Here is a 27,485-nt window from a genome sequence, read left to right on the forward strand (position 1 = left end):
AGTTGCCTCCATTCACCCCATTCACCCCCCAGTCCCCCCCAGTTGCCCCTTTTCACACCCCAGTTGCCCCCAGTCCCCCCCATTCACCCCCCATTCACCACCCCAGTCCCTCCTATTCCCCCCCATTCCCCCCCAGTTGCCCCCCATTCACCCCCCATTCACCCCCAAGTCCCTCCCAGTGCCCCCCAGTTGCCCCCATTTGCCCCCCAGTTGCCCCCCATTCACCCCCCATTAACCCCCCAGTTACCCCCCAGTTGCCCCCATTCACCCCCCAGTTGCCCCCATTTACCCCCCAGTTGCCCCCATTCACCCCTCAATGCTCCCCATTCACCCCCATTCCCCCCCTAGTCCTTCCCAGTACCCCCAGTTCACCCTCCAGTGCCCCCCAATGCCTCCCACTCCCCCCCATTCCCCCCCATTCACCCCCCAGTTGCTCCCATTCACCCCCCAGTCCCTTCCAGTCCCCCCAGTTGCCCCCATTCACCCCCCATTCACCCCCATTCACCCCCAGTCCCTCCCTGTAGCCCCCATTTACCCCCCATTTACCCCCCAGTTGCCCCTTTTCACCCCCCAGTTGCCCCCATTCCCTCCCCACTCCCCCCATTCACCCCCCAGTCCCTCCCAGTGCCCCCCAGTTGCCCCCAGTCCCACCCAATAGCCCCCATTCACCCCCCAGTCCCCCCTATTCTCCCCACAGTGCCCCCCAGTTGCCCCCAGTATCCCCCTATTCACCCCCCAGTCCCTCCCATTCCCCCCCAATGCCTTTCAGTCCCCCCAGTACCCCCCCCATTCACTCTCCAATCCCTCCCAGTCACCCTCAGTTGCCCCCATTCACCCCCCAGTCCCCCCCATTTATCCCCCATTCACCCCCCAGTCCCCCAAGTCCTTCCCAGTTGCCCCCATTCACCCCCCATTCCCCCCCATTCACCCCCCAGTTGCCCCCATTCACCCCCCAGTCCCCCCCAGTCCCCCCCATTCCCCTCACCCCCCCCATTCCCCCCCAGTTGCCCCCATTCACCACCCCATTCCCTCCCAGTTCCCCCCATTCCCCCCCATTCCCCCCCCAGTTGCCCCCAGTCCTCCCTATTCACCCCCCATTCACCACCCCATTCCCCCCCAGTGCCCCCCATTCACCTCCAAGTCCCTCCCAGTGCCCCCCAGTTGCCCCCATTCACCCCCCAGTTGCCCCTAGTCCTTCCCACTACCCCCAGTTCACCCTCCAGTGCCCCCCAATGCCTCCCACTCCCCCCCCATTCATCCGCCAGTCCCCCCCATTCACCCCCATCACCCCCCATTCCCCCCCATTCCCCCCCATTCCCCCCCCATTTCTCCCCCACCTGCCGCCATGAAGATGCTGCCCACCGAGCTCTGTCTGAACCGCAGCTGCTCGATGACGTGATGGAAATGGGCTGATAATGGGGGGGGGGCACAAAGTCACATAACCCCCCATATAGCCCCTATAACCCCCCTATAACCCCCATACCCCCCATATAGCCCCTATAACCCCCATACCCCCCTATAACCCCCCTATAACCCCCATACCCCCCTATAACCCCCCTATAGCCCCCATACCCCCCTAATACTCCCCATATCCCCCCCACAACCCCTTATAACCCCCCCATATCCCCTTATAACCCCCCTATATCCCCCTTATTACCCCCATACCCCCATATCCCCCCATTATCCCCTTTATAACCTCCTACCCCCCTTATAACCCCCTATATCCCCCCATAACCCCCCACACCCCCCTATAACCCCCCTATAGTCCCCTATAACACCCCATATCCCCCTTTATAACCCCACACCCCTCTAATAGCCCCCCATAACCCCTTATAGACCCCTATAATCCCCCTTATAACCTCCATAACCCCTTATAACCCCCTATATCCCACCATAACCCCCTTATAACCCCCATACCCCCCTTATAACCCCCTATATACCCCCATAACCCCCTCATATCCCCCCATAACCCCCTTATAACCCCCATACCCCCTTATAACCCCCTATATACCCCCATACCCCCTCATATCCCCCCATAACCCCCTATATCCCACCATAACCCCCTCATATCCCCCTATAACCCCCCATACCCCCCTAATAACCCCCTGTAACCCCCCCATACCCCCTATAACCCCCTCATATACCCCTTATAACCCCCATAAGCCCCCTTATAACCCCCCATAACACCCCCATATCCCCCTTTATAGGCCCCATAACCCCTCATAACCCCTCATAACCCCCCATATAACCCCAATACCACCCCATATAACCCCAATACCACCCCATATAACACCCCTATATCCCCCCATAACCCCCATATCCCCCTTTATCACCCACATACCCCATATACCCCCTCATTACCCCCCATAGGCCCCTATACCCCCCATGACCCCCCTATATCCCCCCTTTTAACCCCCATATTCCATATAACCCCCCAAAACCCCCTTTATACCCCCATACGCCCCTTATAACTCCCCATAGCCCCCTTATAACCCCCCATACTCCCCTATGACCTCCCCATACCCCCTCATATCCCCCTATAACCCCCTATACCCCCCTAATAACCACCTATAACCCCCCATACACCCTATATCCCCCATACCCCCCATATAACCCCCTCATACCCCCTATAACCCCCCCATACCCCCCTTATAACCCCCCTATAACCCCCATACCCCCCATAACCCCCCTTATAACCCCCTATATCCCCCCCCATAACCCCCCTTGTAATCCCCATAACCCCCTATATCCCCCCATAACCCCCCATATAACCCCCATATCCCCCTTTATCACCCACATACCCCATATAATCCCCTCATTACCCCCCATAGGCCCCTATAACCCCCCATGACCCCCCCTATATCCCCCCGTATAACCCCCATATTCCATATAACCCCCAAAACCCCCTTTATAACCCCCATACGCCCCTTATAACTCCCCATACCCCCCTCATAACCCCCCATACCCCCCTATGACCCCCCCATACCCCCTCATATCCCCCTATAACCCCCTATACCCCCCTACTAACTACCTATAACCCCCCATAGCACCCTATATCCCCCCATACCCCCCTTATAACCCCCCATACCCCCTTATGACCACCCCATACCCCCTCATATCCCCCTATAACCCCCTATACCCCCTAATAACCACCTATAACCATCCATAACACCCTATATCCCCCCATACCCCCCATATAACCCCCTCATACCCCCCTATGACCCCCCATACCCCCCTATAAACCCCTATACCCCCCTAATAACCCCCTATAACCCCCCTACCCCCTTAAAACCCCCCATATCCCCCTATATCCCCCTTATAACCCCCATACCCCCCTTATAACCCCCCATACCCCCCCATAACCCCCTATATCCCCCCATAACCCCCTATATCCCCCCATAACCCCCCATATAGACCCCTATAACCCCCTATATCCCTCCATACCGACTCCAAAGAACACAGGGCAGGCCATAACGGCGTATTGGGGCCCAGCACAGGGCAGCAATACGGGCAGCATGCAGGCCCTAAACACCAGCTCCTCGGATAACGGGGCCACAACGTGGTTACGGAGCCAACGAACGTCCCATAACACAGACAGCATGCGGCGGGGGGCTGAAATGGGGGGATATGGGGTTATATGGGGGTATATGGGGGGATACGGGGGTATATGGGGGGATATGGGGGTATATGGGGGGTATATGGGGGGTATATGGGGGGATATGGGGGGTATATGGGGGGTATAGGGGGGTATAGGGGGTATATGGGGGGGATATGGGGTTATATGGGGGGATATGGGGGGATATAGGGGGTATATGGGGGGATATGGGGGGGATATGGGGGGGATATGGGGGTATATGGGGGGATATGGGGGGATATGGGGGATATGGGGGGGATATGGGGGGGATATGGGGGGGATATAGGGGGGATATGGGGGTATATGGGGTTATATGGGGGGATATGGGGTTATATGGGGGGATATGGGGGATATGGGGTTATATGGGGGGATATGGGGTTATATGGGGGGATATGGGGGGATATGGGGGGGTATGGGGGGGATAAGGGGGGGATATAGGAGTATATGGTGGGGTATATGGGGGGATATGGGGGGATATGGGGGGGATATAGGGGGTATATGGGGGGGATATAGGGGGTATATGGGGGGATATGGGGGGGATATGGGGGTATATGGGGGGTATATGGGGGGATATGGGGGGATATGGGGGGATATGGGGGGATATGGGAGGGATATGGGGGGGATATGGGGGTATATGGGGGTATATGGGGGTAAAGGGGGATATGGGGGGATATGGGGGGGATATAGGGGTATATGGGGGGATATGGGGGGGATATGGGGGGGATATGGGGGGGATATGGGGGGATATGGGGGGTATATGGGGGGGATATGGGGGGATATGGGGTTATATGGGGGGGATATAGGGGGTATATGGGGGGGATATAGGGGGTATATGGGGGTATATGGGAGTAAGGGGTGATTATGGGGGGATATGGGGGTATATGGGGGGTGGGATATGGAGGGGGGGTAATGGGGGATATGGGGGAGGATGGGGGGGGAGTGGAGTAAGGAGAGGGGGGGATATATCGGAAAGGGGAGGGGGATGGGGGGCTCAGGGGGGTTGAGCCCCACAGATACCCCCCCCCCCCTTACCCAGCGCCCCCCGCAGCCCCTCCACGCATCTCCATGGGCAGTCCATGCACAGCTGCATCAGCGGCCCCAAAAACAGCACCTGGGGGATTTAGGGTTAGAACCCTATAGAACCCCATAGGACCCCATAGGACCCCATAGGACCCCATAGAGACCCCTATCCCCTCCCAAACCCCCATAGGACCCCATAGACCCCCCTATCCCCTCCCAAACCCCCATAGGACCCCATAGACCACCCCAAACCCCATAGGACCCCACAGACCCCCCTATCCCCTCCCAAGCCCCCATAGGACCCCACAGACTCCCATAAGACCCCCCTATCCCCCACCCCAAACCCCTACAGAACCCCACAGACCCCTATAGGACCCCATAGATCCTCCTATCCCCTCCCAAACCCCCATAGGACCCCATAGACCACCCCAAACCCCATAGGACCCCATAGACCCCCCCCAAACCCTATAGGACTCTATAGGACCCCATTGACCCTCATAGGAACCTCCCAGCCCCCCCCACAAACCCTATAGACCCCCCTATCCCCCACCCAAACCACATAAGACCCCATAGACCCCCATAGGACCCCACAGAGACCTATAGGACACCATAGACCCCCCAAACCCCTATAGGACCCCACAGACCTCCATAGGACCCCCCCTATCCCCCCCAAACCCCTACAGGACCCCACAGACCCCCATAGATCCCCCTATCCCCCCCCCAAACCCCATAAAACCCCACAGACCCCTATAGGCCCCCATAGACACCCCTATTCCCCCCCAGACCCCCATAGAACCCCACAGACCCCCATAGGACCCCATAGACCCCGCTATTCCCCCATAGACCCCCCTACCCCCCCCCAAACCCCGTAAGACCCCACAGACTCCTATAGGTCCCCATAGACCCCCACTAACCCCCCCTCAGACCCCCATAGGACCCCACAGACCCCTATAGGCCCCCATAGACCCCCCCATACCCCCCCAAACCCCCATAGGACCCCACAGACCCCTTTTGGACCCCATAGACCCCCCCTACCCCCCCCAAACCCCCATAGGACCCCACAGACCCCTATAGAACCCCATAGACCCCGCTATTTGCCCCCACAAAGCCCCCATAGTACCCCATAGACCCCCCCCATACCCCCCCAAACCCCCATAGGACCCCACAGACCCCTATAGGCCCCCATAGACCCCCCCATACCCCCCCAAACCCCCATAGGACCCCACAGACCCCTTTTGGACCCCATAGACCCCCCCTACCCCCCCCAAACCCCCATAGGACCCCACAGACCCCTATAGAACCCCATAGACCCCCGCTATTTGCCCCCCAAAGCCCCCATAGTACCCCATAGACCCCCCCCATACCCCCCCAAACCCCCATAGGACCCCACAGACCCCTATAGGCCCCCATAGACCCCCCCATACCCCCCCAAACCCCCATAGGACCCCACAGACCCCTTTTGGACCCCATAGACCCCCCCTACCCCCCCCAAACCCCCATAGGACCCCACAGACCCCTATAGAACCCCATAGACCCCGCTATTTGCCCCCCAAAGCCCCCATAGTACCCCATAGACCCCCCTATACCCCCCCAAACCCCCATAGGCCCCCATAGACCTCCCCTATCCCCCCCCAAACCCCGTAAGACCCCACAGACCCCTATAGGCCCCCATAGACCCCCCCATCCCCCCCCAGACCCCCATAGGACCCCACAGACCCCTATAGGCCCCATAGACCCCCCCCATCCCCCCCAGACCCCCATAGGACCCCACAGACCCCTATAGGACCCCACAGACCCCCCCATACCCCCCCAAACCCCCATAGGACCCCACAGACCCCTATAGGACCCCATAGACCCCCCTATCTCCCCCCCAAACCCCCATAGGACCCCACAAACCCCTATAGGACCCCACAGACCCCCCTATACCCCCCCCAAACCCCCATAGGACCCCACAGACCCCTTTTGGACCCCATAGACCCCCCTATCTCCCCCCCAAACCCCCATAGGACCCCACAGACCCCTATAGGACCCCATAGACCCCACTATTTGCCCCCCAAACCCCTATAGGGGCAGCGCTATGGGGCAGCCCCACATCCCCGCCCCACACGTCACCATGGTGAGCAGCAGCGGCAGCAGCGTGGCGGGCAGCAGCCCCTCCAACCTCAACCCCAATAGAACGGGGAGGGGGGTGTCGCTCTATAGGGTGAAATGAGGATGATTAATGGGGTCGGCGGAACATCCTGCCCCATAAGTGTGACCCCCCCCCCAAACCCCATATAGCCCCATAGGACCCCAAATACACCCCAAAACCCCATAGGACCCCCATAGGACCCCATAGACCTCCCCCAAACCCCATAGGACCCCATAGGACCCCCAAAACCCCATAGGACCCCATAGACCCCGTCCAAACCCCACAGGACCCCCATAGGACCCCTAGACCCCCCCCCAAACCCCATAGGACCCCCATAGGACCCCACAGGCCCCCCACAAGCCCCATAGGACCCCCATAAAACCCCATAGACCTCCCCCCCCCCCCCCCCAAACACCATATAGCCCCATAGGACACCATAGACCCCCCCCAAACCCCATAGGACCCCCATAGGACCCCACAGGCCCCCCACAAGCCCCATAGGACCCCCATAAAACCCCATAGACCCACCCCCCCCCCCAAACACCATATAGCCCCATAGGACACCATAGACCCCCCCCAAACCCCATAGGACCCCCATAAAACCCCACAGACCCCATAGACCCCTCCCCAAACCCCATAGGACCCCCATAGGCAGCAGCCCCTCCAACCTCAACCTCAACCCCAATAGAACGGGGAGGGGGGTGTCGCTCTATAGGGTAAAATGAGGATGATTAATGGGGTCGGCAGAACATCCTGCCCCATAAGTGTGACCCCCCCACAACCCCATATAGCCCCATAGGACCCCATAGACCCCCCCCAAACTCCCATAGGACCCCCATAGGACCCCATAGACCCCCCTCAAACCCCATAGGACCCCCCCAAACCCCATAGGACCCCATAGACCACCCCCCAAACCCCATAGGACCCCCATAGGACCCCATAGACCCCCCTCAAACCCCATAGGACCCCCATAAAACCCCATAGGACCCCATAGACCCCTCCCCCAAACCCCATATAGCCTCATAAGACCCCATAGAGCCCCCAAACCCCATAGGACCCCCATAGGACCCCCCCAAACCCCATAGGACCCCACAGACCCCCCCCAAACCCCACAGGACCCCATAAAACCCAATAGACCCCCCCCAACCCCATAGGACCCCATAGACCCCCCCCCAAACCCCATAGGAGCCCATAGACCCCCCCCCAAACCCCATAGGAGCCCCATAGGACTCCATAGACCCCCCCCAAACCCCACAGGACCCCCATAAACCCAATAGACCCCCCCCCAAACCCCATAGGACCCCATAGACCCCCCCCAAACCCCATAGGACCCCCCCCCCCAAACCCCATAGGACCCACATAGGACTCCATAGACCCCCCCCCAAACCCCATAGGACCCCCATAAAACCCCAGAGACCCCCCCAAACCCCATAGGACCCCATAGACCCCCCCAAACCCCATAGGACTCCATAGACCCCCCCCCCCCAAACCCCATAGGACCCCATAGACCCCCCATAGGCAGCAGCCCCTCCAACCTCAACCCCAATAGAACGGGGAGGGGGGTGTCGCTCTATAGGGTGAAACGAGGGTGATTAATGGGGTCGGCGGAACATCCTGCCCCATAAGTGTGAACCCCCCCCCCCAAACCCCACATAGCCCCATAGGACCCCATAGACCCCCCCCAAACTCCCATAGGACCCCCATAGGACCCCATAGACCTCCCCCAAACCCCATAGGACCCCATAGGACCCCCAAAACCCCATAGGACCCCATAGACCCCGTCCAAACCCCACAGGACCCCCATAGGACCCCTAGACCCCCCCCCAAACCCCATAGGACCCCCATAGGACCCCACAGGCCCCCCACAAGCCCCATAGGACCCCCATAAAACCCCATAGACCCCTCCCCCAAACCCCATATAGCCTCATAAGACCCCATAGAGCCCCCAAACCCCATAGGACCCCCATAGGACCCCCCCAAACCCCATAGGACCCCATAGACCCCCCCCCAAACCCCATAGGAGCCCCATAGGACTCCATAGACCCCCCCCAAACCCCACAGGACCCCCATAAAACCCAATAGACCCCCCCCCAAACCCCATAGGACCCCATAGACCCCCCCCCAAACCCCATAGGACCCCCCCCCCAAACCCCATAGGACCCACATAGGACTCCATAGACCCCCCCCCAAACCCCATAGGACCCCCATAAAACCCCAGAGACCCCCCCAAACCCCATAGGACCCCATAGACCCCCCATAGGCAGCAGCCCCTCCAACCTCAACCCCAATAGAACGGGGAGGGGGGTGTCGCTCTATAGGGTAAAATGAGGATGATTAATGGGGTCAGCAGAACATCCTGCCCCATAAGTATGACCCCCCCCCAAACCCCATATAGCCCCATAGGACCCCATAGACCCCCCCCCCAAATCCCATAGGACCCCATAGACCCCACCCAAGCCCCATAGGACCCCCATAAAACCCCACAGACCCCATAGACCCCCCCCCCAAACCCCATAGGACCCCCATAGGACCCCTAGACCCCTCCCCAAACCCCATAGGACTCCCATAAAACCCCATAGACCCCCCCAAACACCATAGGACCCTATAGACCCCCCCACAAACCCCATAGACCCCCCATAGGCAGCAGCCCCTCCAACCTCAACCCCAATAGAACGGGGAGGGGGTGTCGCTCTATAGGGTAAAATGAGGATGATTAATGGGGTCGGCGGAACATCCTGCCCCATAAGTGTGAATCCCCCACCAAACCCCATATAGCCCCACAGGACCCCAAATACCCCCAAACCCCATAGGACCCCCATAGGACCCCATAGACCCCCCTCAAACCCCATAGGACCCCATGGACCCCGCCCCCAAACCCCATATAGCCTCATAAGACCCCATAGAGCCCCCAAACCCCATAGGACCCCCATAGGACCCCCCCAAACCCCATAGGACCCCACAGACCCCCCCCCAAACCCCATAGGACCCCATAGACCCCCCCCCAAACCCCATAGGACCCCACAGACCCCCCCCCAAACCCCATAGGACCCCACAGACCCCCCCCCAAACCCCATAGGACCCCCATAGGACTCCATAGACCCCCCCCAAACCCCACAGGACCCCCATAAAACCCAATAGACCCCCCCCCAAACTCCATAGGACCCCATAGACCCCCCCCAAACCCCATAGGACCCCATAGACCCCCCCCCAAACCCCATAGGACCCCCATAGGACTCCATAGACCCCTCCCCAAACCCCATAGGACCCCCATAAAACCCCAGAGACCCCCCCAAACCCCATAGGACCCCATAGACCCCCCCCAAACCCCATAGGACCCCATAGACCTCCCCCCCAAACCCCATAGGACCCCCATAGGACTCCATAGACCCCCCCCAAACCCCATAGGACCCCCATAAAACCCCAGAGACCCCCCCAAACCCCATAGGACCCCATAGACCCCCCCATAGGCAGCAGCCCCTCCAACCTCAACCCCAATAGAACGGGGAGGGGGGTGTCGCTCTATAGGGTAAAATGAGGATGATTAATGGGGTCAGCGGAACATCCTGCCCCATAAGTGTGACCCCCCACCAAACCCCACATAGCCCCACAGGACCCCAAATACCCCCCAAACCCCATAGGACCCCCATAGGACCCCACAGACCACCCCCCAAACCCCATAGGACCCCCATTGGACCCCATAGACCCCCCTCAAACCCCATAGGACCCCCCCAAACCCCATAGGACCCCATAGACCCCCCCCCAAACCCCATAGGAGCCCCATAGGACTCCATAGACCCCCCCCAAACCCCACAGGACCCCCATAAAACCCAATAGACCCCCCCCCCAAACCCCATAGGACCCCATAGACCCCCCCCCAAACCCCATAGGACCCCCCCCCCCCAAACCCCATAGGACCCACATAGGACTCCATAGACCCCCCCCCAAACCCCATAGGACCCCCATAAAACCCCAGAGACCCCCCCAAACCCCATAGGACCCCATAGACCCCCCATAGGCAGCAGCCCCTCCAACCTCAACCCCAATAGAACGGGGAGGGGGGTGTCGCTCTATAGGGTAAAATGAGGATGATTAATGGGGTCAGCAGAACATCCTGCCCCATAAGTATGACCCCCCCCCAAACCCCATATAGCCCCATAGGACCCCATAGACCCCCCCCCAAATCCCATAGGACCCCATAGACCCCACCCAAGCCCCATAGGACCCCCATAAAACCCCACAGACCCCATAGACCCCCCCCCAAACCCCATAGGACCCCCATAGGACCCCTAGACCCCCCCCCCAAACCCCATAGGACCCCCATAGGCAGCAGCCCCTCCAACCTCAACCCCAATAGAACGGGGAGGGGGGTGTCGCTCTATAGGGTAAAATGAGGATGATCAATGGGGTCAGCGGAACATCCTGCCCCATAAGTGTGAACCCCCCCCCCCCCCCAAACCCCATATAGCCCCATAGGAACCCATAGACCCCCCCCCAAACACCATATAGCCCCATAGGACCCCATAGACCTCCCCCAAACCCCATAGGACCCCCATAGGACCCCTAGACCCCCCCCAAACCCCATAGGACCCCACAGGACGCCCCCAAGGATCCCCATAAAAACCCAATTACCCCCCCCCCCCCCCCCAAACACCACATAGCCCCATAGGACCCCATAGACCCCCCCCCAAACCCCACAGAACCTCAAAGACCCCCCAAAACCCCATAGGACCCCATAGACCCCCCCCAAACCCCATAGGACCCCCATAAAACCCCATAGACCCCCCCAAACCCCATAGGACCCTATAGACCCCCCCCCAAACCCCATAGGACCCCCATAGGCAGCAGCCCCTCCAACCTCAACCCCAATAGAACGGGGAGGGGGGTGTTGCTCTATAGGGTGAAACGAGGGTGATCAATGTGGTCAGCAGAACATCCTGCCCCATAAGTGTGAACCCCCCCCCCCTAACCCCACATAGCCCCATAGGACCCCATAGACCTCCCCCAAACTCCCCATAGGACCCCCATAGGACCCCATAGACCACCCCCCAAACCCCATAGGTCCCCCATAGGACCCCTAGACCCCCCCAAACCCCATAGGACCCCCATAAAACCCCATAGACCCCCCCCCCAAACACCATATAGCCCCATAGAACCCCATAGACCCCCCCCAAACCCCATAGGACCCCATAGACCCCTCCCCCAAACCCCATAGGACCCTATAGACCCCCCCCAAACCCCATAGGACCCCCATAAAACCCCAGAGACCCCCCCAAACCCCATAGGACCCCATAGACCCCCCCCCAAATCCCATAGGACCCCATAGACCCCACCCAAGCCCCATAGGACCCCCATAAAACCCCATAGACCCCCCAAACCCCATAGGACCCCATAGACCCCCCATAGGCAGCAGCCCCTCCAACCTCAACCCCAATAGAACGGGGAGGGGGGTGTCGCTCTATAGGGTAAAACGAGGATGATTAATGGGGTCGGCGGAACATCCTGCCCCATAAGTGTGACCCCCCACCAAACCCCATATAGCCCCATAGGACCCCACAGACCCCCCCCAAAGTCCCATAGGACCCCCATAGGACCCCATAGACCTCCCCCAAACCCCATAGGACCCCATAGGAGCCCCAAAACCCCATAGGACCCCATACACCCCGTCCAAACCCCATAGGACCCCCATAGGACCCCATAGACCCCCCTCCAAACCCCATAGGACCCCCATAGGACCCCACAGGCCCCCCACAAGCCCCATAGGACCCCCATAAAACCCCATAGACCCCCCCCCCTCCCCCCCAAACACCATATAGCCCCATAGGACACCATAGACCCCCCCCAAACCCCATAGGACCCCATAGACCCCCCCCCAAATCCCATAGGACCCCATAGACCCCACCCAAACCCCATAGGACCCCCATAAAACCCCAGAGACCCCCCCAAACCCCATAGGACCCCACAGACCCCCCATAGGCAGCAGCCCCTCCAACCTCAACCCCAATAGAACGGGGAGGGGGGTGTCGCTCTATAGGGTAAAATGAGGATGATCAATGGGGTCGGCGGAACATCCTGCCCCATAAGTGTGGGGTGGAGACCCCCAGCTCTCACCCTGATGCCCGTCAGCTCCTTCCAGACCCACACGGAGGCCGGGGACAGCCCCGATACCACCAGGACGCTGGTGAAACGTCGCTTGATCACTGTGGGGTGGTCCCTAAATATGGGGGGGGGGGGGGGGAGACCCCATAAAGACCCCATTGTGAGACCCCCGGCCCCAGAGAACCCACAAGCCCCATAGAATTCAACTAAACCCCGTAGAGACCCAGAGAACCCTCCCAAACCCCATAGTATCCCATAGACCCCCCCAAACCCCATAGGACCCCCATAGAACCCCATTAGACCCCCATAGGACCCCATAGAACCCCACAGACCACCCCGAAACCCCAAAGACCCCCATAGGCCCCCACAGACCCCCCCCATACCCCACAGACCCCCCCATACCCCATAGAACTTCATAGCCCCCCTTCAAACCCCATAGAACCCCACAGACCCCCTAAAACCCCATAGAACCCCATAGAACCCCCATAGGACCCCACAGACCCACCCACCCCAAACGCCATAGAAACCCCCATAGGACCCCAAAGACCCACCCCAAACCCCATAGGACCCCCATAGAACCCCATAGGGCCCCATAGATTCCCCCAAACCCCATAGGACCTCCATAGGACCCCACAGACCTCCCCCAAACCCCATAGGACCCCCATAGGACCCCATAGACCCTCCCAAACCCCATAGAACCCCCATAGGACCCCCATAGGGACCCTCATAGGGCCCCATAGAACCCCATAGACCCTCCCAAACCCCATAGGACCCCCATAGGACCCCACAGACCCCCATAGGACCCCATAGACACCCCAAACCCCATAGAACGCCCATAGGACCCCATAGATTCCCGCAAACACCATAGAACCCCATAGAACCCCATAGACCCTCCCAAACCCCATAGGACCCCCATAGGACCCCACAGACCCCCATAGGACCCCAAAGACCCCCCCACCCATACCCCATAGAACCCCATAGCCCCCCTTCAAACCCCATAGGATCCCACAGACCCCCCCAAAACCCCGTAGTACCCCATAGATCCCCCCAAACCCCATAGAACCCCCATAGAACCCTCATAGAACCCCATAGGACCCCCATTGGACCCCATAGACCCTCCCAAACCCCATAGGACCCCCATAGGGCCCAACAGACCCCCATAGGACCCCATAGTCCCTCCCAAACCCCATAGGAACCCCATAGAACCCCACAGGACCCCCATAGGACCCCATAGATCCCCATAGGACCCCCCCAAACCCCATAGAACCCACATAGGACCCCATGGAACCCCATAGACCCCCCCCCCCATACCCCATATCCCCCCCCCAAACCCCACAGGACCCCCATAGGAACCCATAGATCCCCCCAAACCCCATAGGACCCCATAGACCACCCGGAAACCCCATAGGACCCCACAGACCTCCCCCAAACCCCATAGGACCCCTATAGAACCCCACAGATTCCCCCAAACCCCATAGAACCCCCATAGGACCCCATAGACCCCCTCAAACCCCATAGAACCCCATAGAACCTCATAAGACCCCACAGACCCCCATAGGACCCCATAGAACCTCATAGACCCTCCCAAACCCCATAGGACCCCCATAGGACCCCACAGACCCCCATAGGACCCCAAAGACCCCCCCACCCATACCCCATAGAACCCCATAGCCCCCCTTCAAACCCCATAGGATCCCACAGACCCCCCCAAAACCCCGTAGTACCCCATAGATCCCCCCAAACCCCATAGAACCCCCATAGGACCCCCATAGAACCCTCATAGAACCCCATAGGACCCCCATTGGACCCCACAGACCCCCTCAAACCCCATAGAACCCCCATAGGACCCCATAGAACCCTCATAGAACCCCATAGGACCCCCATTGGACCCCATAGACCCTCCCAAACCCCATAGAACCCCCATAGGACCCCATAGACCCTCATAGAACCCCCATAGAACCCCACAGGACCCTCCCAAACCCCATAGGACCCCCATAGAACCCCATAGACCCTCATAGAACCCCCATAGAACCCCACAGACCCTCCCAAACCCCATAGGACCCCCATAGACCCCCATAGACCCCCATAAGACCCCCATAAACCCCGCCCCCTTACCTGGGCAGCGGGCTGCCCCACACGTACAGGCTCCCCACGTATCCACAGGCCAAGGCCCCACACAACAACATGGCGGCCACACATTGACCGGATCCATCCGGGACCCCCCCGGCACCGGGACCGGGACCGGGACCCCCCCCAGGATCCTCAACGACCCCCGGGGAGGCCCACGACCAGCCCGCCGACACCAACATGGCGCCGGGGGGCGGGGCTAAAGGGAAGGGGGCGTGGCTAAACGGAAAGTGGGCGGGGCTAAAGGGAAATACTGGCTATTAAAGGGGGCGGGGCTAAAGGGAAAGTGGGCGGGGCTAAATGGAAATGTGCCTAGAATGGAAGTGGGCGTGGCCTAGAAAAGGGGGCGGGGCTAAAGGGAAAAGGGCGTGGCTAAAGGGAAAGTGGGCGGGGCTAAAGGGAAATGTGCCTAGCCGGGAAATGAGCGTGGCCTAGAAAAGGGGGTGGGGCTAAAGGGAAAGGGGCGTGGCTAAAGAAAAAGTGGGCGGGGCTAAAGGGAAATATGCGTAGAATGGAAAGGGGCGTGGCCTGGAAAGTGGGCGGGGCTAAAGGGAAGGGGTGGGGCTAAATGGAAAGAGGGCGTGGCCTGGGTGGGGAAGAGGGCGGGGCTTGAGGGGCGGAGCTAAAAGAAGTGGGCGTGGCTTCGGGGAAGTGGGCGTGGCTAAAGGGAAATGATGTTAGATTGAAAGGGGGCGTGGCTAAAGGGGAAGTAGGCGTGGCCTGGGAGGGGGCGGAGCTAAAAGAAGGAGGCGGGGCTTTAGGAGGAAAGTGGGCGGGGCTAAATGGGAGCATCTGGATTTGAGAGGGAAAGTGGGCGTGGCTAACGGGAAAGGGGCGTGGCTAAGGGGAGGGGGCGTGGCCTGGGAGATGAAGCGGGCGGGACCTGAGAGGGGGCGGGGCTAAAGAAGTGGGCGTGGCTTTGGAGTGAATGGGCGTGGCTAAAGGGAAATTGGGGTGTTGGAAAGGGGGCGGGGCTAAAGGGGAAGTGGGCGTGGCCTGAGAGGGGGGTGGAGCTGAAAGGAAGGGGGCTGGGCTTTGGGAGGAAAGTGGGCGTGGCTAAAGGGAAAGGGGCGGGGCTAAAAGGAGGGGGCGGGGCCTTGGTGGGGGTCTATGGGGTCCTATAGGGTTTGGGGGAGGTTTATGGGGTCCTATGGGGGTCCTATGGGGGTCCTACGGGGTTTGAGGGGATCTATGGTGTTCTGTGGGGTTGGGGGGGGGGTTCCTATGGGGTTTGGGGGTGGTCTATGGGGTCCTATGGGGGTCCTATGGGGTTTGGGGGGATCTATGGTGTCCTGTGGGGTTGGGGGAGGGTCCTATGGGGTTTGGGGGTGGTCTATCGGGTTCTATGGGGGTCCTATGGGGTTTGAGGGAATCTATGGGGTCCTATGGGGGTTCTATGGGGTTTTGTGGGGAGCCTATGGGATCCTATGGGTTTTGGGGGAGGGTCTATGGGGTTCTATGGGGGTCTATGGGGTTCTATGGAGTTTGGGAGGGTCTTTGGGGTCCTATGGGGTCCTATGGGGGCGGGGCTAAAAAGAAGGGGGCGGTGCTTGGGAGGAAAGTGGGCGGGGCTAAAGAGAAAGTGGGCGGAACCTGAGAGATGAATGGGTCTGTGTGGAATGGGGGCGGGGCTAAAGGGGAAGGGGGCGTGGCCTGGGATGGAAAGGGGGCGTGGCCTTGGAGGGAAAGGGGGCGGGGCTATGGGGTTTCTGGGAGTCTATGAGGTCCTATGGGGTTTTGTGGGGGTGGTCTATGGGGTTTGGGGGGGTCTATGGGGTCCTATGGGAGTCAATGGGGTACTATGGGGGTCTATGGGGTCCTATAGGGGTCCTATGGGGTTTGGGGGGGTCTTTGGTGGGGGTCTTTGGGGTCCCATGGGGTCCTATGGGGTCTGGGGGGGTCTATGGTGGTCTTGTGGGCTTTTGGGGGGTCTATGAGGTTCTATGGGGGTCCTATGGGGTTTTGGGGGGGTCTTTGGGGTCCTATGGGGGTCCTTTGGGGGTCCTATGAGGTTTTGGGGTGTCTATGAGGTCCTATGGGGTTCCTATGAGGTTTTGGGGGTCTATGGGGTCCTATGGGGTTTGGACGGGGTCTATGGGGTCCTATGGGGGTCCTATGGGGGGTGTCTATGGGGTTATACTGGGGGGCCTATGGGGTTTGGGAGTGGTTCTATGGGGGTCATATGGGGTCCTATGGGATCTGGGGGGTCTATGGGGTCCTATGGGGTTTAGGGAGGTCTACGGGGTCCTATGGGGGTCCTATGGGATCTGGGGGGGTCTTTGGGGTCCTATGGGGGTCCTATGGGGTTTTGGGGTTCTATGGGGGTCCTATGGGGTTTTGGGGTGTGTATGGGGTCCTATGGGGGTCCTATAGGGTTTGGGTGGGGGGGCTCTCCGAGGGTGGGATTGCAGGCCAGGTAGGTGGGCGTGGCTACGGACAAAGGGGCGTGGCTACAGAAGGGATGGAATCTGATTGGTGCCTATAGAGAAGTGGGTGGGGCTATGATAATGAGATGCTAATATGTAAATGAGGGGAGATGTGGGGAGAGAGAACTCGGCAGTGGGGGGGGTGAACTGGGGTGAACTGGGGTGAACTGGGGGCAATTGGGGGCAATTGTGGGGCTGGAATCAATGGGGTGGGGGTTGGGGGGCACTGGGGGGGCGTTGGGGGGCGGCGTCTTCGTGTTGGGTGTCCTCATCCTATGGGGGGGGGGGGGGCAATGGGGTGAGAAGGGGGGAGATGGGGGGGATAATGGGGGGCAATGGGAGGTAATGGGGGGATAATGGGGGGTATGGGGGGAGATGGGGGGGGTATAATGGGGGGATAATGGGGGGTAATGGGGTGAGAAGGGGGGAGATGGGGGGATATAGGGGGGGCAATGGGGTGAGAAGGGGGCAATGGGGGGATAATGGGGGGCAATGGGGGTAATGGGGGGTAATGGGGGGAGATGGGGGGGTAATGGGGGGCAATGGTGTGATAAGGGGGGCAATGGGGGGGATAATGGGGGCAATGGGGTGAGAAGGGGGTGATAGGGGGGCAATGGGGGGATAATGGGGGGCAATGGGGGGGCAATGGGGGGCAGTAGTGGAATAATGGGGGGCAATGGGGTGAGAAGGGGGGAGATGGGGGGATAATGGGGGGCAATGGGGTGGAAATGGGGGGCAATGGGGGGCAATGGGGGGTATAATGGGGGGTATGGGGTAGGAAGGGGGGCAATGGGGTGAAATGGGGGGGATAATGGGGGGCAATGGGGGGTATAATGGGGGGCAATGAGGTGAGAAGGGGGGCATTGTGATACAATGGTGTGATAAGGGGGGTCAATGGAGGTTAATGGGGGGGTCTCTCACCCCATAGATGTGTGGGGCTGACTGGGGGGGGTTGGGATTGGGGGGGTCCGACTCACCGTGGGGGGGGGCGCAGGAGGGGCAGCGCAACCGGCGCCATTGGGTCACAGCACTGAGGGTCCTGTGGGTCAGCACCGACAGGGAGGGGGTGTCCGGAACCTGGGAGGGGGCGGTATGGGGGGGGGGGGGGCGTCATTATTGGGGGGGTCGAGGTCTTTATGGGAGGCTGGGGGTCGTTATGGGGGGGGCAGGGTCTTTTTGGGGGGCTGGGGTCGTTATGGGGGGGGCAGGGTCTTTATGGGGGGGTGGGTGTCGTTATGGGGGGGGGGCAGGGTCTTTATGGGGGGCTGGGGGTCGTTATGGGGGTGGGGGGGGTCAGGGTCGTCATGGGGGGGGCGTTATGGGGGGGGCAGGGTCTTTATGGGGGGCTGGGGGTCGTTATGGGGGGGTCAGGGTCTTTATGGGGGGCTGGGGGTCGTTATGGGGGGGGCAGGGTCTTTATGGGGGGCTGGGGGTCGTTATGGGGGGGTCAGGGTCTTTATGGGGGGCTGGGGGTCGTTATGGGGGGGGCAGGGTCTTTATGGGGGGCTGGGGGTCGTTATGGGGGGGGGGCAGGGTCTTTATGGGGGGCTGGGGGTCGTTATGGGGGGGTCAGGGTCTTTATGGGGGGCTGGGGGGTGTATGGGGGGGGGCAGGGTCGTTATGGGGGGCTGGGGGTCGTTATGGGGGTGGGGGTCGTATGGGGGGGATGCAGGGCCATTATGGGGGGGGTTGGGTCGTTATGGGGGGGGACAGGGTCTTTATGGGGGGCTGGGGGGTGTATGGGGGGGGCAGGGTCGTTATGGGGGGCTGGGGGTCGTTATGGGGGGGGCAGGGTGGTTATGGGGGGCTGGGGGTCGTTATGGGGGGGGAATTGGGGAGGCAGGGTCGTTATGGGGGGTCAGGGTCTTTATGGGGGCTGGGGGTCGTTATAGGGGGGCTGTATGGGGGGATGCAGGGCCATTATGGGGGGGATGCAGGGCCATTATGGGGGGCTGGGGGTCGTTATGGGGGGGGGGTCGTTATGGGGGTGGGGGCCATTATGGGGTTGGGGGTCGTTAAGGGGGGGTCGTATGGGGGGATGCAGGGCCATTATGGGGGGGGTTGGGTCGTTATGGGGGTTGGGTCGTTATGGGGGGGCTGGGGGTCGTTATGGGGGGGTCGGGGTAGTTATGGGGGGGGCAGGGTCTTTATGGGGGGGACAGGGTCGTCATGGGGGGGTCGTATGGGGGGGATGCAGGGCCATTATGGGGGGTTGGGGGTCGGTATGGGGGGGTCGTATGGGGGGATGCAGGGCCATTATGGGGGGGGGCAGGGTCGTTATGGGGGCTGGGGGTCGTTATGGGTGGTTGGGGGTCGTTATGGGGTTGGGGGGGGTCAGGGTCGTCATGGGGGGGTCGTTATGGGGGGATGCAGGGCCATTATGGGGGGGGTTGGGGTCGTTATGGGGGGGTGGGGGTCGTTATGGGGTGGGGCGTCATTATGGGGGGGGCAGGGTCTTTATGGAGGGGTGGGGGTCGTTATGGGGGGGGGTCAGGGTCGTCATGGGGGGGGTTGTTATGGGGGGGGGCGTATGGGGGGATGCAGGGTCGTTATGGGGATCGCTATGGGGTATTGGGAGGGGGGGCATTGCAATGGGGTCTCGGGGGGGGGGGCACCTGTATGGCATGGAGGCAGCTGTATGGAGGGGGGAAGGGTCACTATGGGGGTTGGGGGGGCTTTTTGGGGGGGGTTGGGGGGGCTTCATTTTGGGGGGGGGTCTCACCTGCATGGCCTGCATACAGCGCTGCCTGAAGGGGGCGCTGCTGCTGGAGGTCACCACGGCGGTGAGAGCGGCCACCGCCACCGGGACCGACTGAGAGACACGGAGCTGAGCCTGGGATATAGGGGGATATAGGGGGATATGGGGGGATATGGGGGGATATAGGGGGATATAGGGGGATATAGGGGGATATGGGGGGATATAGGGGGATATAGGGGGGGTATAGGGGGATATAGGGGGATATAGGGGGATATAGGGGGGATATAGGGGGATATAGGGGGGATATAGGGGGATATGGGGGGATATAGGGGGATATAGGGGGGATATAGGGGGGTATAGGGGGATATAGGGGGGTATAGGGGGATATAGGGGGGATATAGGGGGGTATAGGGGGGATATAGGGGGATAATGGGGATATAGGGGGGTATAGGGGGGTATAGGGGGGATATAGGGGGGATATAGAGGGGATATAGGGGGATATAGGGGGGATATAGGGGGATATAGAGGGATATAGGGGGATATAGGGGGATATAGGGGGGATATAGGGGGATATAGGGGGATATAGGGGGATATAGGGGGGATATAGGGGGATATGGGGGGATATAGGGGGATATAGGGGGGATATAGGGGGATATAGGGGGATATAGGGGGGATATAGGGGGATATAGGGGGGATATAGGGGGATATAGGGGGGATATAGGGGATATAGCGGGGATATGGGGGGATATAGGGGGGATATAGGGGGATATAGGGGGGATATAGGGGGATATAGGGGGGATATAGGGGGATATAGGGGGATATAGGGGGTCTGTGGGTCACTATGTGGCTCTATGGGGTGTCTATGGGCTCCTATGAATCCCTATGGGGCTCTATGGGTGCCTATGGGGCTCTATGGGGTGTCTATGGGCTCCTATAAATCCCTATGGGTCTCTATGGGTGCCTATGGGGCTCTATAGGGTCTCTATGGGCTCCTAGGATCCCTACGGGTCTCTATGGGTGCCTATGGGGCTCTATGGAACCCTGTGGGTCTCTATGGGTGCCTATGGGGCTCTGTGGGGATCTATAGGGTCTCTGTGGGCTCCTATGGATCCCTATGGGTCTCTATGGGGTCTCTATGGGCTCCTATGGATCCCTATGGGTCTCTATGGGTGCCTATGGGTCTCAATGGGGTCTCAATGGGTCTCAATGGGTCTCAATGGGGTCTCTATGGGGTCTCTATGGGTCTCAATGGATCTCAGTGGGTCTCTATGAGGTCTATGTGTCCCTATGGGGTCTCTATGGGTCTCTATGGGCTCCTATGGATCTCTATGGGTCTCTATGGGTCTCTATGGGGTCTCAATGGGTCTCTATGGGGTCTCTATGGGTCTCTATGGATCTCTATGGATCTCTATGGGTCCCTATGGGGTCCCTATGGGTCCCTATGGGGTATTTATGGGGTCCCTATGGGGTCTCAATGGGTCTCTATGGGTCTCTGTGTGTCTCTATGGGCTCCTATGGATCCCTATGGGTCTCTATGGGTCTCTATGGGGTCCCTATGGGTCCCTATGGGGTATCTATGGGTCCCTATGGGGTCTCTATGGGGTCACCCTATTCCTCCTTGTCACCCCATCCAGCAGCGGGTGCAGCAGGTCCCTGTGTGTCCCTATGGGCTCCTATGGATCCCTATGGGTCTCTATGGGTGCCTATGGGTCTCAATGGGTCTCTATGGGTTTCTATGGGTGCCTATGGATCTCAATGGGTCTCAATGGGTCTCTATGGATCTCTATGGGTCCCTATGGGGTATGTATGGGGTCTCTATGGGTCACCCTATTCCTCCTTGTCACCCCATCCAGCAGTGGGTACAGCAGGTCTCTGTGTGTCCCTATGGGGTACTATGGATCTCTATGGGTCTCTATGGGTCTCTATGGGGTCTCAATGGATCTCAATGGGTCTCTATGGGGTCTCTATGGGTCTCTATGGGGTCTCAATGGATCTCAATGGGTCTCTATGGGTATCTATGGGTCTCTATGGGTCTCAATGGATCTCAGTGGGTCTCTATGAGGTCTATGTGTCTCTATGGGGTCTCTATGGGTCTCTATGGGTCTCTATGGGTCCCTATGGGGTCTCTATGGGGTCACCCTATTCCTCCTTGTCACCCCCATCCAGCAGTGGGTGCAGCAGGTCTCTGTGTGTCCCTATGGGCTCCTATGGATCCCTATGGGTCTCTATGGGGTCTCAATGGGTCTCTATGGATCTCTATGGATCTCAATGGGTCCCTATGGGTCTCTATGGGGTCTCTATGGGGTCACCCTATTCCTCCTTGTCACCCCATCCAGCAGTGGGTGCAGCAGGTCCCTGTGTGTCTCTATGGGCTCCTATGGATCCCTATGGGTCCCTATGGGTCCCTATGGGGTATCTATGGGGTCTCTATGTGTCCCTATGGGGTCACCCTATTCCTCCTTGTCACCCCATCCAGCAGTGGGTGCAGCAGGTCTTTCACTGCCCGGCCCAACAGGGATCGGCTGCAGCTCAATGTTGGCTCCAAATGGGTCAGAACCAGCTGCCGGGAACCTGGGAGAGGGGATAAATGAGAAATGGACCCAAAAACCACAGAAATTGACCCAAAAACGGCCCCAAAACCACAAAAAGACCCCGAAAATGACCCCAAAAACCACAAAAAGACCCCAAAAACCACAAAACCAACCCCAAAAACAGCCCCATAACCCCTAACCCTAAGTCCTCCAGCCCCATATCCCCCCATATAACCCATGGCTGGGCCCCATAGACCCCATATCCCCCCATAGACCCCATTGATGGGCCCCATAGACCCCATTGATGGGCCCCATAGACCCCATATCCCCCCATAGACCCCATATCCCCCCATATAACCCATTGATGGGCCCCATAGACCCCATATCCCCCCATAGACCCCATAGACCCCCATAGACCCCATATCCCCCCATAGACTCCATGGGTGGGCCCCATAGACCCCATATCCCCCCATAGCACCCATGGCTGGGCCCCATAGACCCCATATCCCCCCATAGCCCCCATGGCTAGGCCCCATTGACCCCATATCCCCCCATTGACCCCATATCCCCCCATAGACCCCATAGCCCCCCATAGCCCCCATGGGTGTCCCCATAGGCCCCATATCCCCCCATAGCCCCCATGGGTGTCATAGACCCCATATCCCCCCATAGACCCCATAGCCCCCCATAGACCCCATGGGTGGGCCCCATAGGCCCCATATCCCCCCATAGCACCCATGGGTGGGCCCCATTGACCCCATATCCCCCCATAGACCCCATAGCCCCCCATAGACCCCATGGGTGGGCCCCATAGACCCCATATCCCCCCATAGCACCCATGGCTGGGCCCCATTGACCCCATATCCCCCCATAGCCCCCATTGATCGGCCCCATAGACCCCATATCCCCCCATAGTATCCATAGGTGGGCCCCATAGACCCCATATCCCCCCATAGACCCCATATCCCCCCATAGACCCCATAGCCCCCCATAGACCCCATGGGTGGGCCCCATAGGCCCCATATCCCCCCATAGCACCCATTGATGGGCCCCATAGACCCCATATCCCCTCATAGCCCCCATGGCTGGGCCCCATAGACCCCATATCCCCCCATAGCCCCCACTGATGGGCCCCATAGACCCCATATCCCCCCATAGACCCCATAGACCCCTATAGACCCCATATCCCCCCATAGACTCCATGGGTGGGCCCCATAGACCCCATATCCCCCCATAGCACCCATGGGTGGGCCCCATAGGCCCCATATCCCCCCATAGCACCCATTGATGGGCCCCATAGACCCCATAGCCCCCCATAGACCCCATAGCCCCCCATAGACCCCATATCCCCCCATAGACCCCATAGCCCCCCATAGACCCCATATGTCCCCATAGACCCCATATACCCCCATAGTATCCATAGGTGGGCCCCATAGACCCCATATCCCCCCATAGACCCCATAGCCCCCCATAGACCCCATAGCCCCCCATAGACCCCATAGCCCCCCATAGCACCCATTGATGGGCCCCATTGACCCCATATCCCCCCATAGACCCCATATCTCCCCATAGACCCCATATACCCCCATAGTATCCATAGGTGGGCCCCATAGACCCCATATCTCCCCATAGACCCCATATCCCCCCATAGCACCCATGGGTGCCCCCAAAGACCCCATGGCTGGGCCCCATAGACCCCATATCCCCCCATAGCCCCCATGGGTGTCCCCATAGACCCCATATCCCCCCATAGACCCCATAGCCCCCCATAGACCACATGGCTGGGCCCCATAGACCCCATATCCCCCCATAGCCCCCATGGGTGTCCCCATAGACCCCATATCCCCCCATAGACCCCATAGCCCCCCATAGCCCCCATTGATGGGCCCCATAGACCCCATATCCCTCCATAGACCCCATATCTCCCCATAGACCCCATATACCCCCATAGTATCCATAGGTGGGCCCCATAGACCCCATATCTCCCCATTGACCCCATATCTCCCCATAGACCCCATATACCCCCATAGTATCCATAGGTGGGCCCCATAGACCCCATATTCCCCCATAGCACCCATGGCTGGGCCCCATTGACCCCATATCCCCCCATTGACCCCATATCTCCCCATAGACCCCATATATCCCCATAGTATCCATAGGTGGGCCCCATAGACCCCATATCTCCCCATAGACCCCATATCCCCCCATAGCCCCCATGGGTGCCCCCATAGACCCCATGGCTGGGCCCCATACACCCCATATCCCCCCATAGACCCCATAGGTGGGCCCCATAGACCCCATATCCCCCCATAGCACCCATGGGTGGGCCCCATAGACCCCATAGGTGGGCCCCATTGACCCCATATCTCCCCATAGACCCCATATCTCCCCATATCCCCATATAGCAGCCATGGGTGCCCCCATAGACCCCATATCTCCCCATATCCCCATATAGCAGCCATGGGTCCCCCCATAGACCCCATATCTCCCCATATCCCCATATAGCAGCCATGGGTCCCCCCATAGACCCCATATCTCCCCATAGACCCCATATAGCAGCCATGGGTGCCCCCATAGACCCCCCCCACCCCATTACCGTGGTTGTGGGGCTGGAAGGGGTCCCGGTGCTGTAGGAACATGAAGAGCAGGAGCCGCTGGGGGCGGCTGTGCTGCCCCACGGGGGGGTCCCACATTGGGGTCAATGTGAACAGGGCGTCGGGGGGGGGCACATCTGTGGGGCAGGGAAGGGTGTGGGACCCATAGACCCCATATCGCCCCATAGAACCCATGGGTGGGCCCCATAGACCCCATATCCCCCCATAGACCCCATAGGTGGGCCCCATAGACCCCATATCGCCCCATAGACCCCATATCCCCCCATAGAACCCATGGGTGGGCCCCATAGACCCCATATCGCCCCATAGAACCCATATCCCCCCATAGAATCCATGGGTGGGATGCATTGACCCACATCCCCCCATAGACCCCATTGGTGGCCCCATAGACCCCATAGGTCGGCCCCATAGACCCCATATCCCCCCATAGAACCCATAGGTGAGCCTCATAGACCACTTATCCCCCCATAGACCCCATATCCCCCCATAGACCCGATAGGTGAGCCCCATAGACCCCATATCCCCCCATAGACCCCATATCCCCCCATAGACCCCATAGGTGGGCCCCATAGACCCCATATCCCCCCATAGACCCCATAGGTGAGCCCCATAGACCCCATATCCCCCCATAGACCCCATAGGTGGGCCCCATAGACCCCATATCCCCCCATAGACCCCATGGGTGGGCCCCATAGACCCCATATCCCCCCATAGCACCCATGGGTGGGCCCCATAGACCCCATATCCCCCCATAGACCCCATAGGTGAGCCCCATAGACCCCATATCCCCCCATAGACCCCATAGGTGAGCCTCATAGACCCCATATCACCCCATAGCACCCATGGGTGGGCCCCACAGACCCCATAGGTGAGCCTCATAGACCCCATATCCCCCCATAGACCCCATATCCCCCCATAGACCCCACGGGTGGGCCCCATAGACCCCATATCCCCCCATAGACCCCATAGGTGGGCCCCATAGACCCCATATCCCCCCATAGACCCCATATCCCCCCATAGACCCCATTGGTGGGCCCCATAGACCCCATAGGTGAGCCCCATAGACCCCATATCCCCCCATAGACCCCATATCCCCCCATAGACCCCATAGGTGGGCCCCATAGACCCCATAGGTGAGCCCCATAGACCCCATATCCTCCCATAGACCCCATAGGTGAGCCCCATAGACCCCATATCCCCCCATAGACCCCATATCCCCCCATAGCACCCATGGGTGGCCCCATAGACCCCACATCCCCCCATAGACCCCATGGCTGGGCCCCATAGACCCCATATCCCCCCATAGACCCCATAGGTGAGCCCCATAGACCCCATATCCCCCCATAGACCCCATAGGTGGACCCCATAGACCCCATATCCCCCCATAGCACCCATGGGTGCCCCCATATCCCCCCATTACCTTCCCCCCCCACACTTGTGGGGCTGGGTTGGACTCTCCACCCGAACCGCCCCCACTCCGCCATCCATTCGGGGTCCCCCCAGCAGCCGCCATCGCTGCCCCACTTGGGGGGCAGCCCCATAGGATCGAACCAATAGATGTAGGGATGTTAAGGAACGCAGCACCCATGGGTGGGCCCCATAGACCCCATAGCCCCCCATAGACCCCATGGGTGAGCCCCATAGACCCCATATCCCCCCATAGACCCCATATCCCCCCATAGAACCCATGGGTGCCCCATAGACCCCATAGCCCCCCATAGACCCCATATCCCCCCATAGACCCCCCCATAGCCCCCATGGGTGCCCCCATAGACCCCATATCCCCCCATAGACCCCATGGGTGCCCCCATAGACCCCATATCCCCCCATAGAACCCATGGGTGCCCCCATAGACCCCATAGTCCCCCATAGACCCCATATCCCCCCATAGCACCCATGGGTGCCCCATAGACCCCATAGCCCCCCTATAGCCCCCATAGGTGGGCCCATAGACCCCATATCCCCCCATAAACCCCATATCCCCCAATAGCACCCATGGCTGGGTCCCATAGACCCCACATTGCCCCATAGCCCCCATGGGTAGGCCCCATTGACCCCATATCCCCCCATTGAACCCATATCCCCCCATAGACCCCATATCCCCCCATAGCACCCATGGGTGCCCCCATAGCCCCCATGGGTGCCCCCATAGACCCCATATCCCCCCATAGCACCCATGGGTGCCCCCATAGACCCCACATCGCCCC

General features: G+C 59.9%; 1 protein-coding gene across 1 annotated transcript; it reads right to left on the reverse strand.

Moving 5' to 3' along the window:
* Positions 1-1,284: 1,284 nt before the first annotated feature.
* Positions 1,285-26,891, reverse strand: RCE1 (Ras converting CAAX endopeptidase 1). Its single transcript, XM_085535481.1, has 11 exons — positions 26,699-26,891; positions 25,260-25,394; positions 22,582-22,703; positions 20,157-20,267; positions 18,412-18,511; positions 14,997-15,207; positions 12,894-12,996; positions 6,767-6,850; positions 4,667-4,745; positions 3,445-3,612; positions 1,285-1,409 (listed from the first exon to the last, which is right to left on the reverse strand). The coding sequence occupies exons 1-11, from the start codon at positions 26,817-26,819 to the stop codon at positions 1,285-1,287; spliced, it is 1,359 nt and encodes a 452-aa protein (XP_085391607.1). The 5' UTR covers positions 26,820-26,891.
* Between the last annotated feature and the right edge of the window lie 594 nt (positions 26,892-27,485).

This window comes from Coturnix japonica, unplaced genomic scaffold, assembly GCF_054131305.1.
Source record: "Coturnix japonica strain WE unplaced genomic scaffold, WE-NBRP24 Scf124, whole genome shotgun sequence".
In the NCBI taxonomy this organism is placed as follows: Eukaryota; Metazoa; Chordata; class Aves; order Galliformes; family Phasianidae; genus Coturnix; species Coturnix japonica.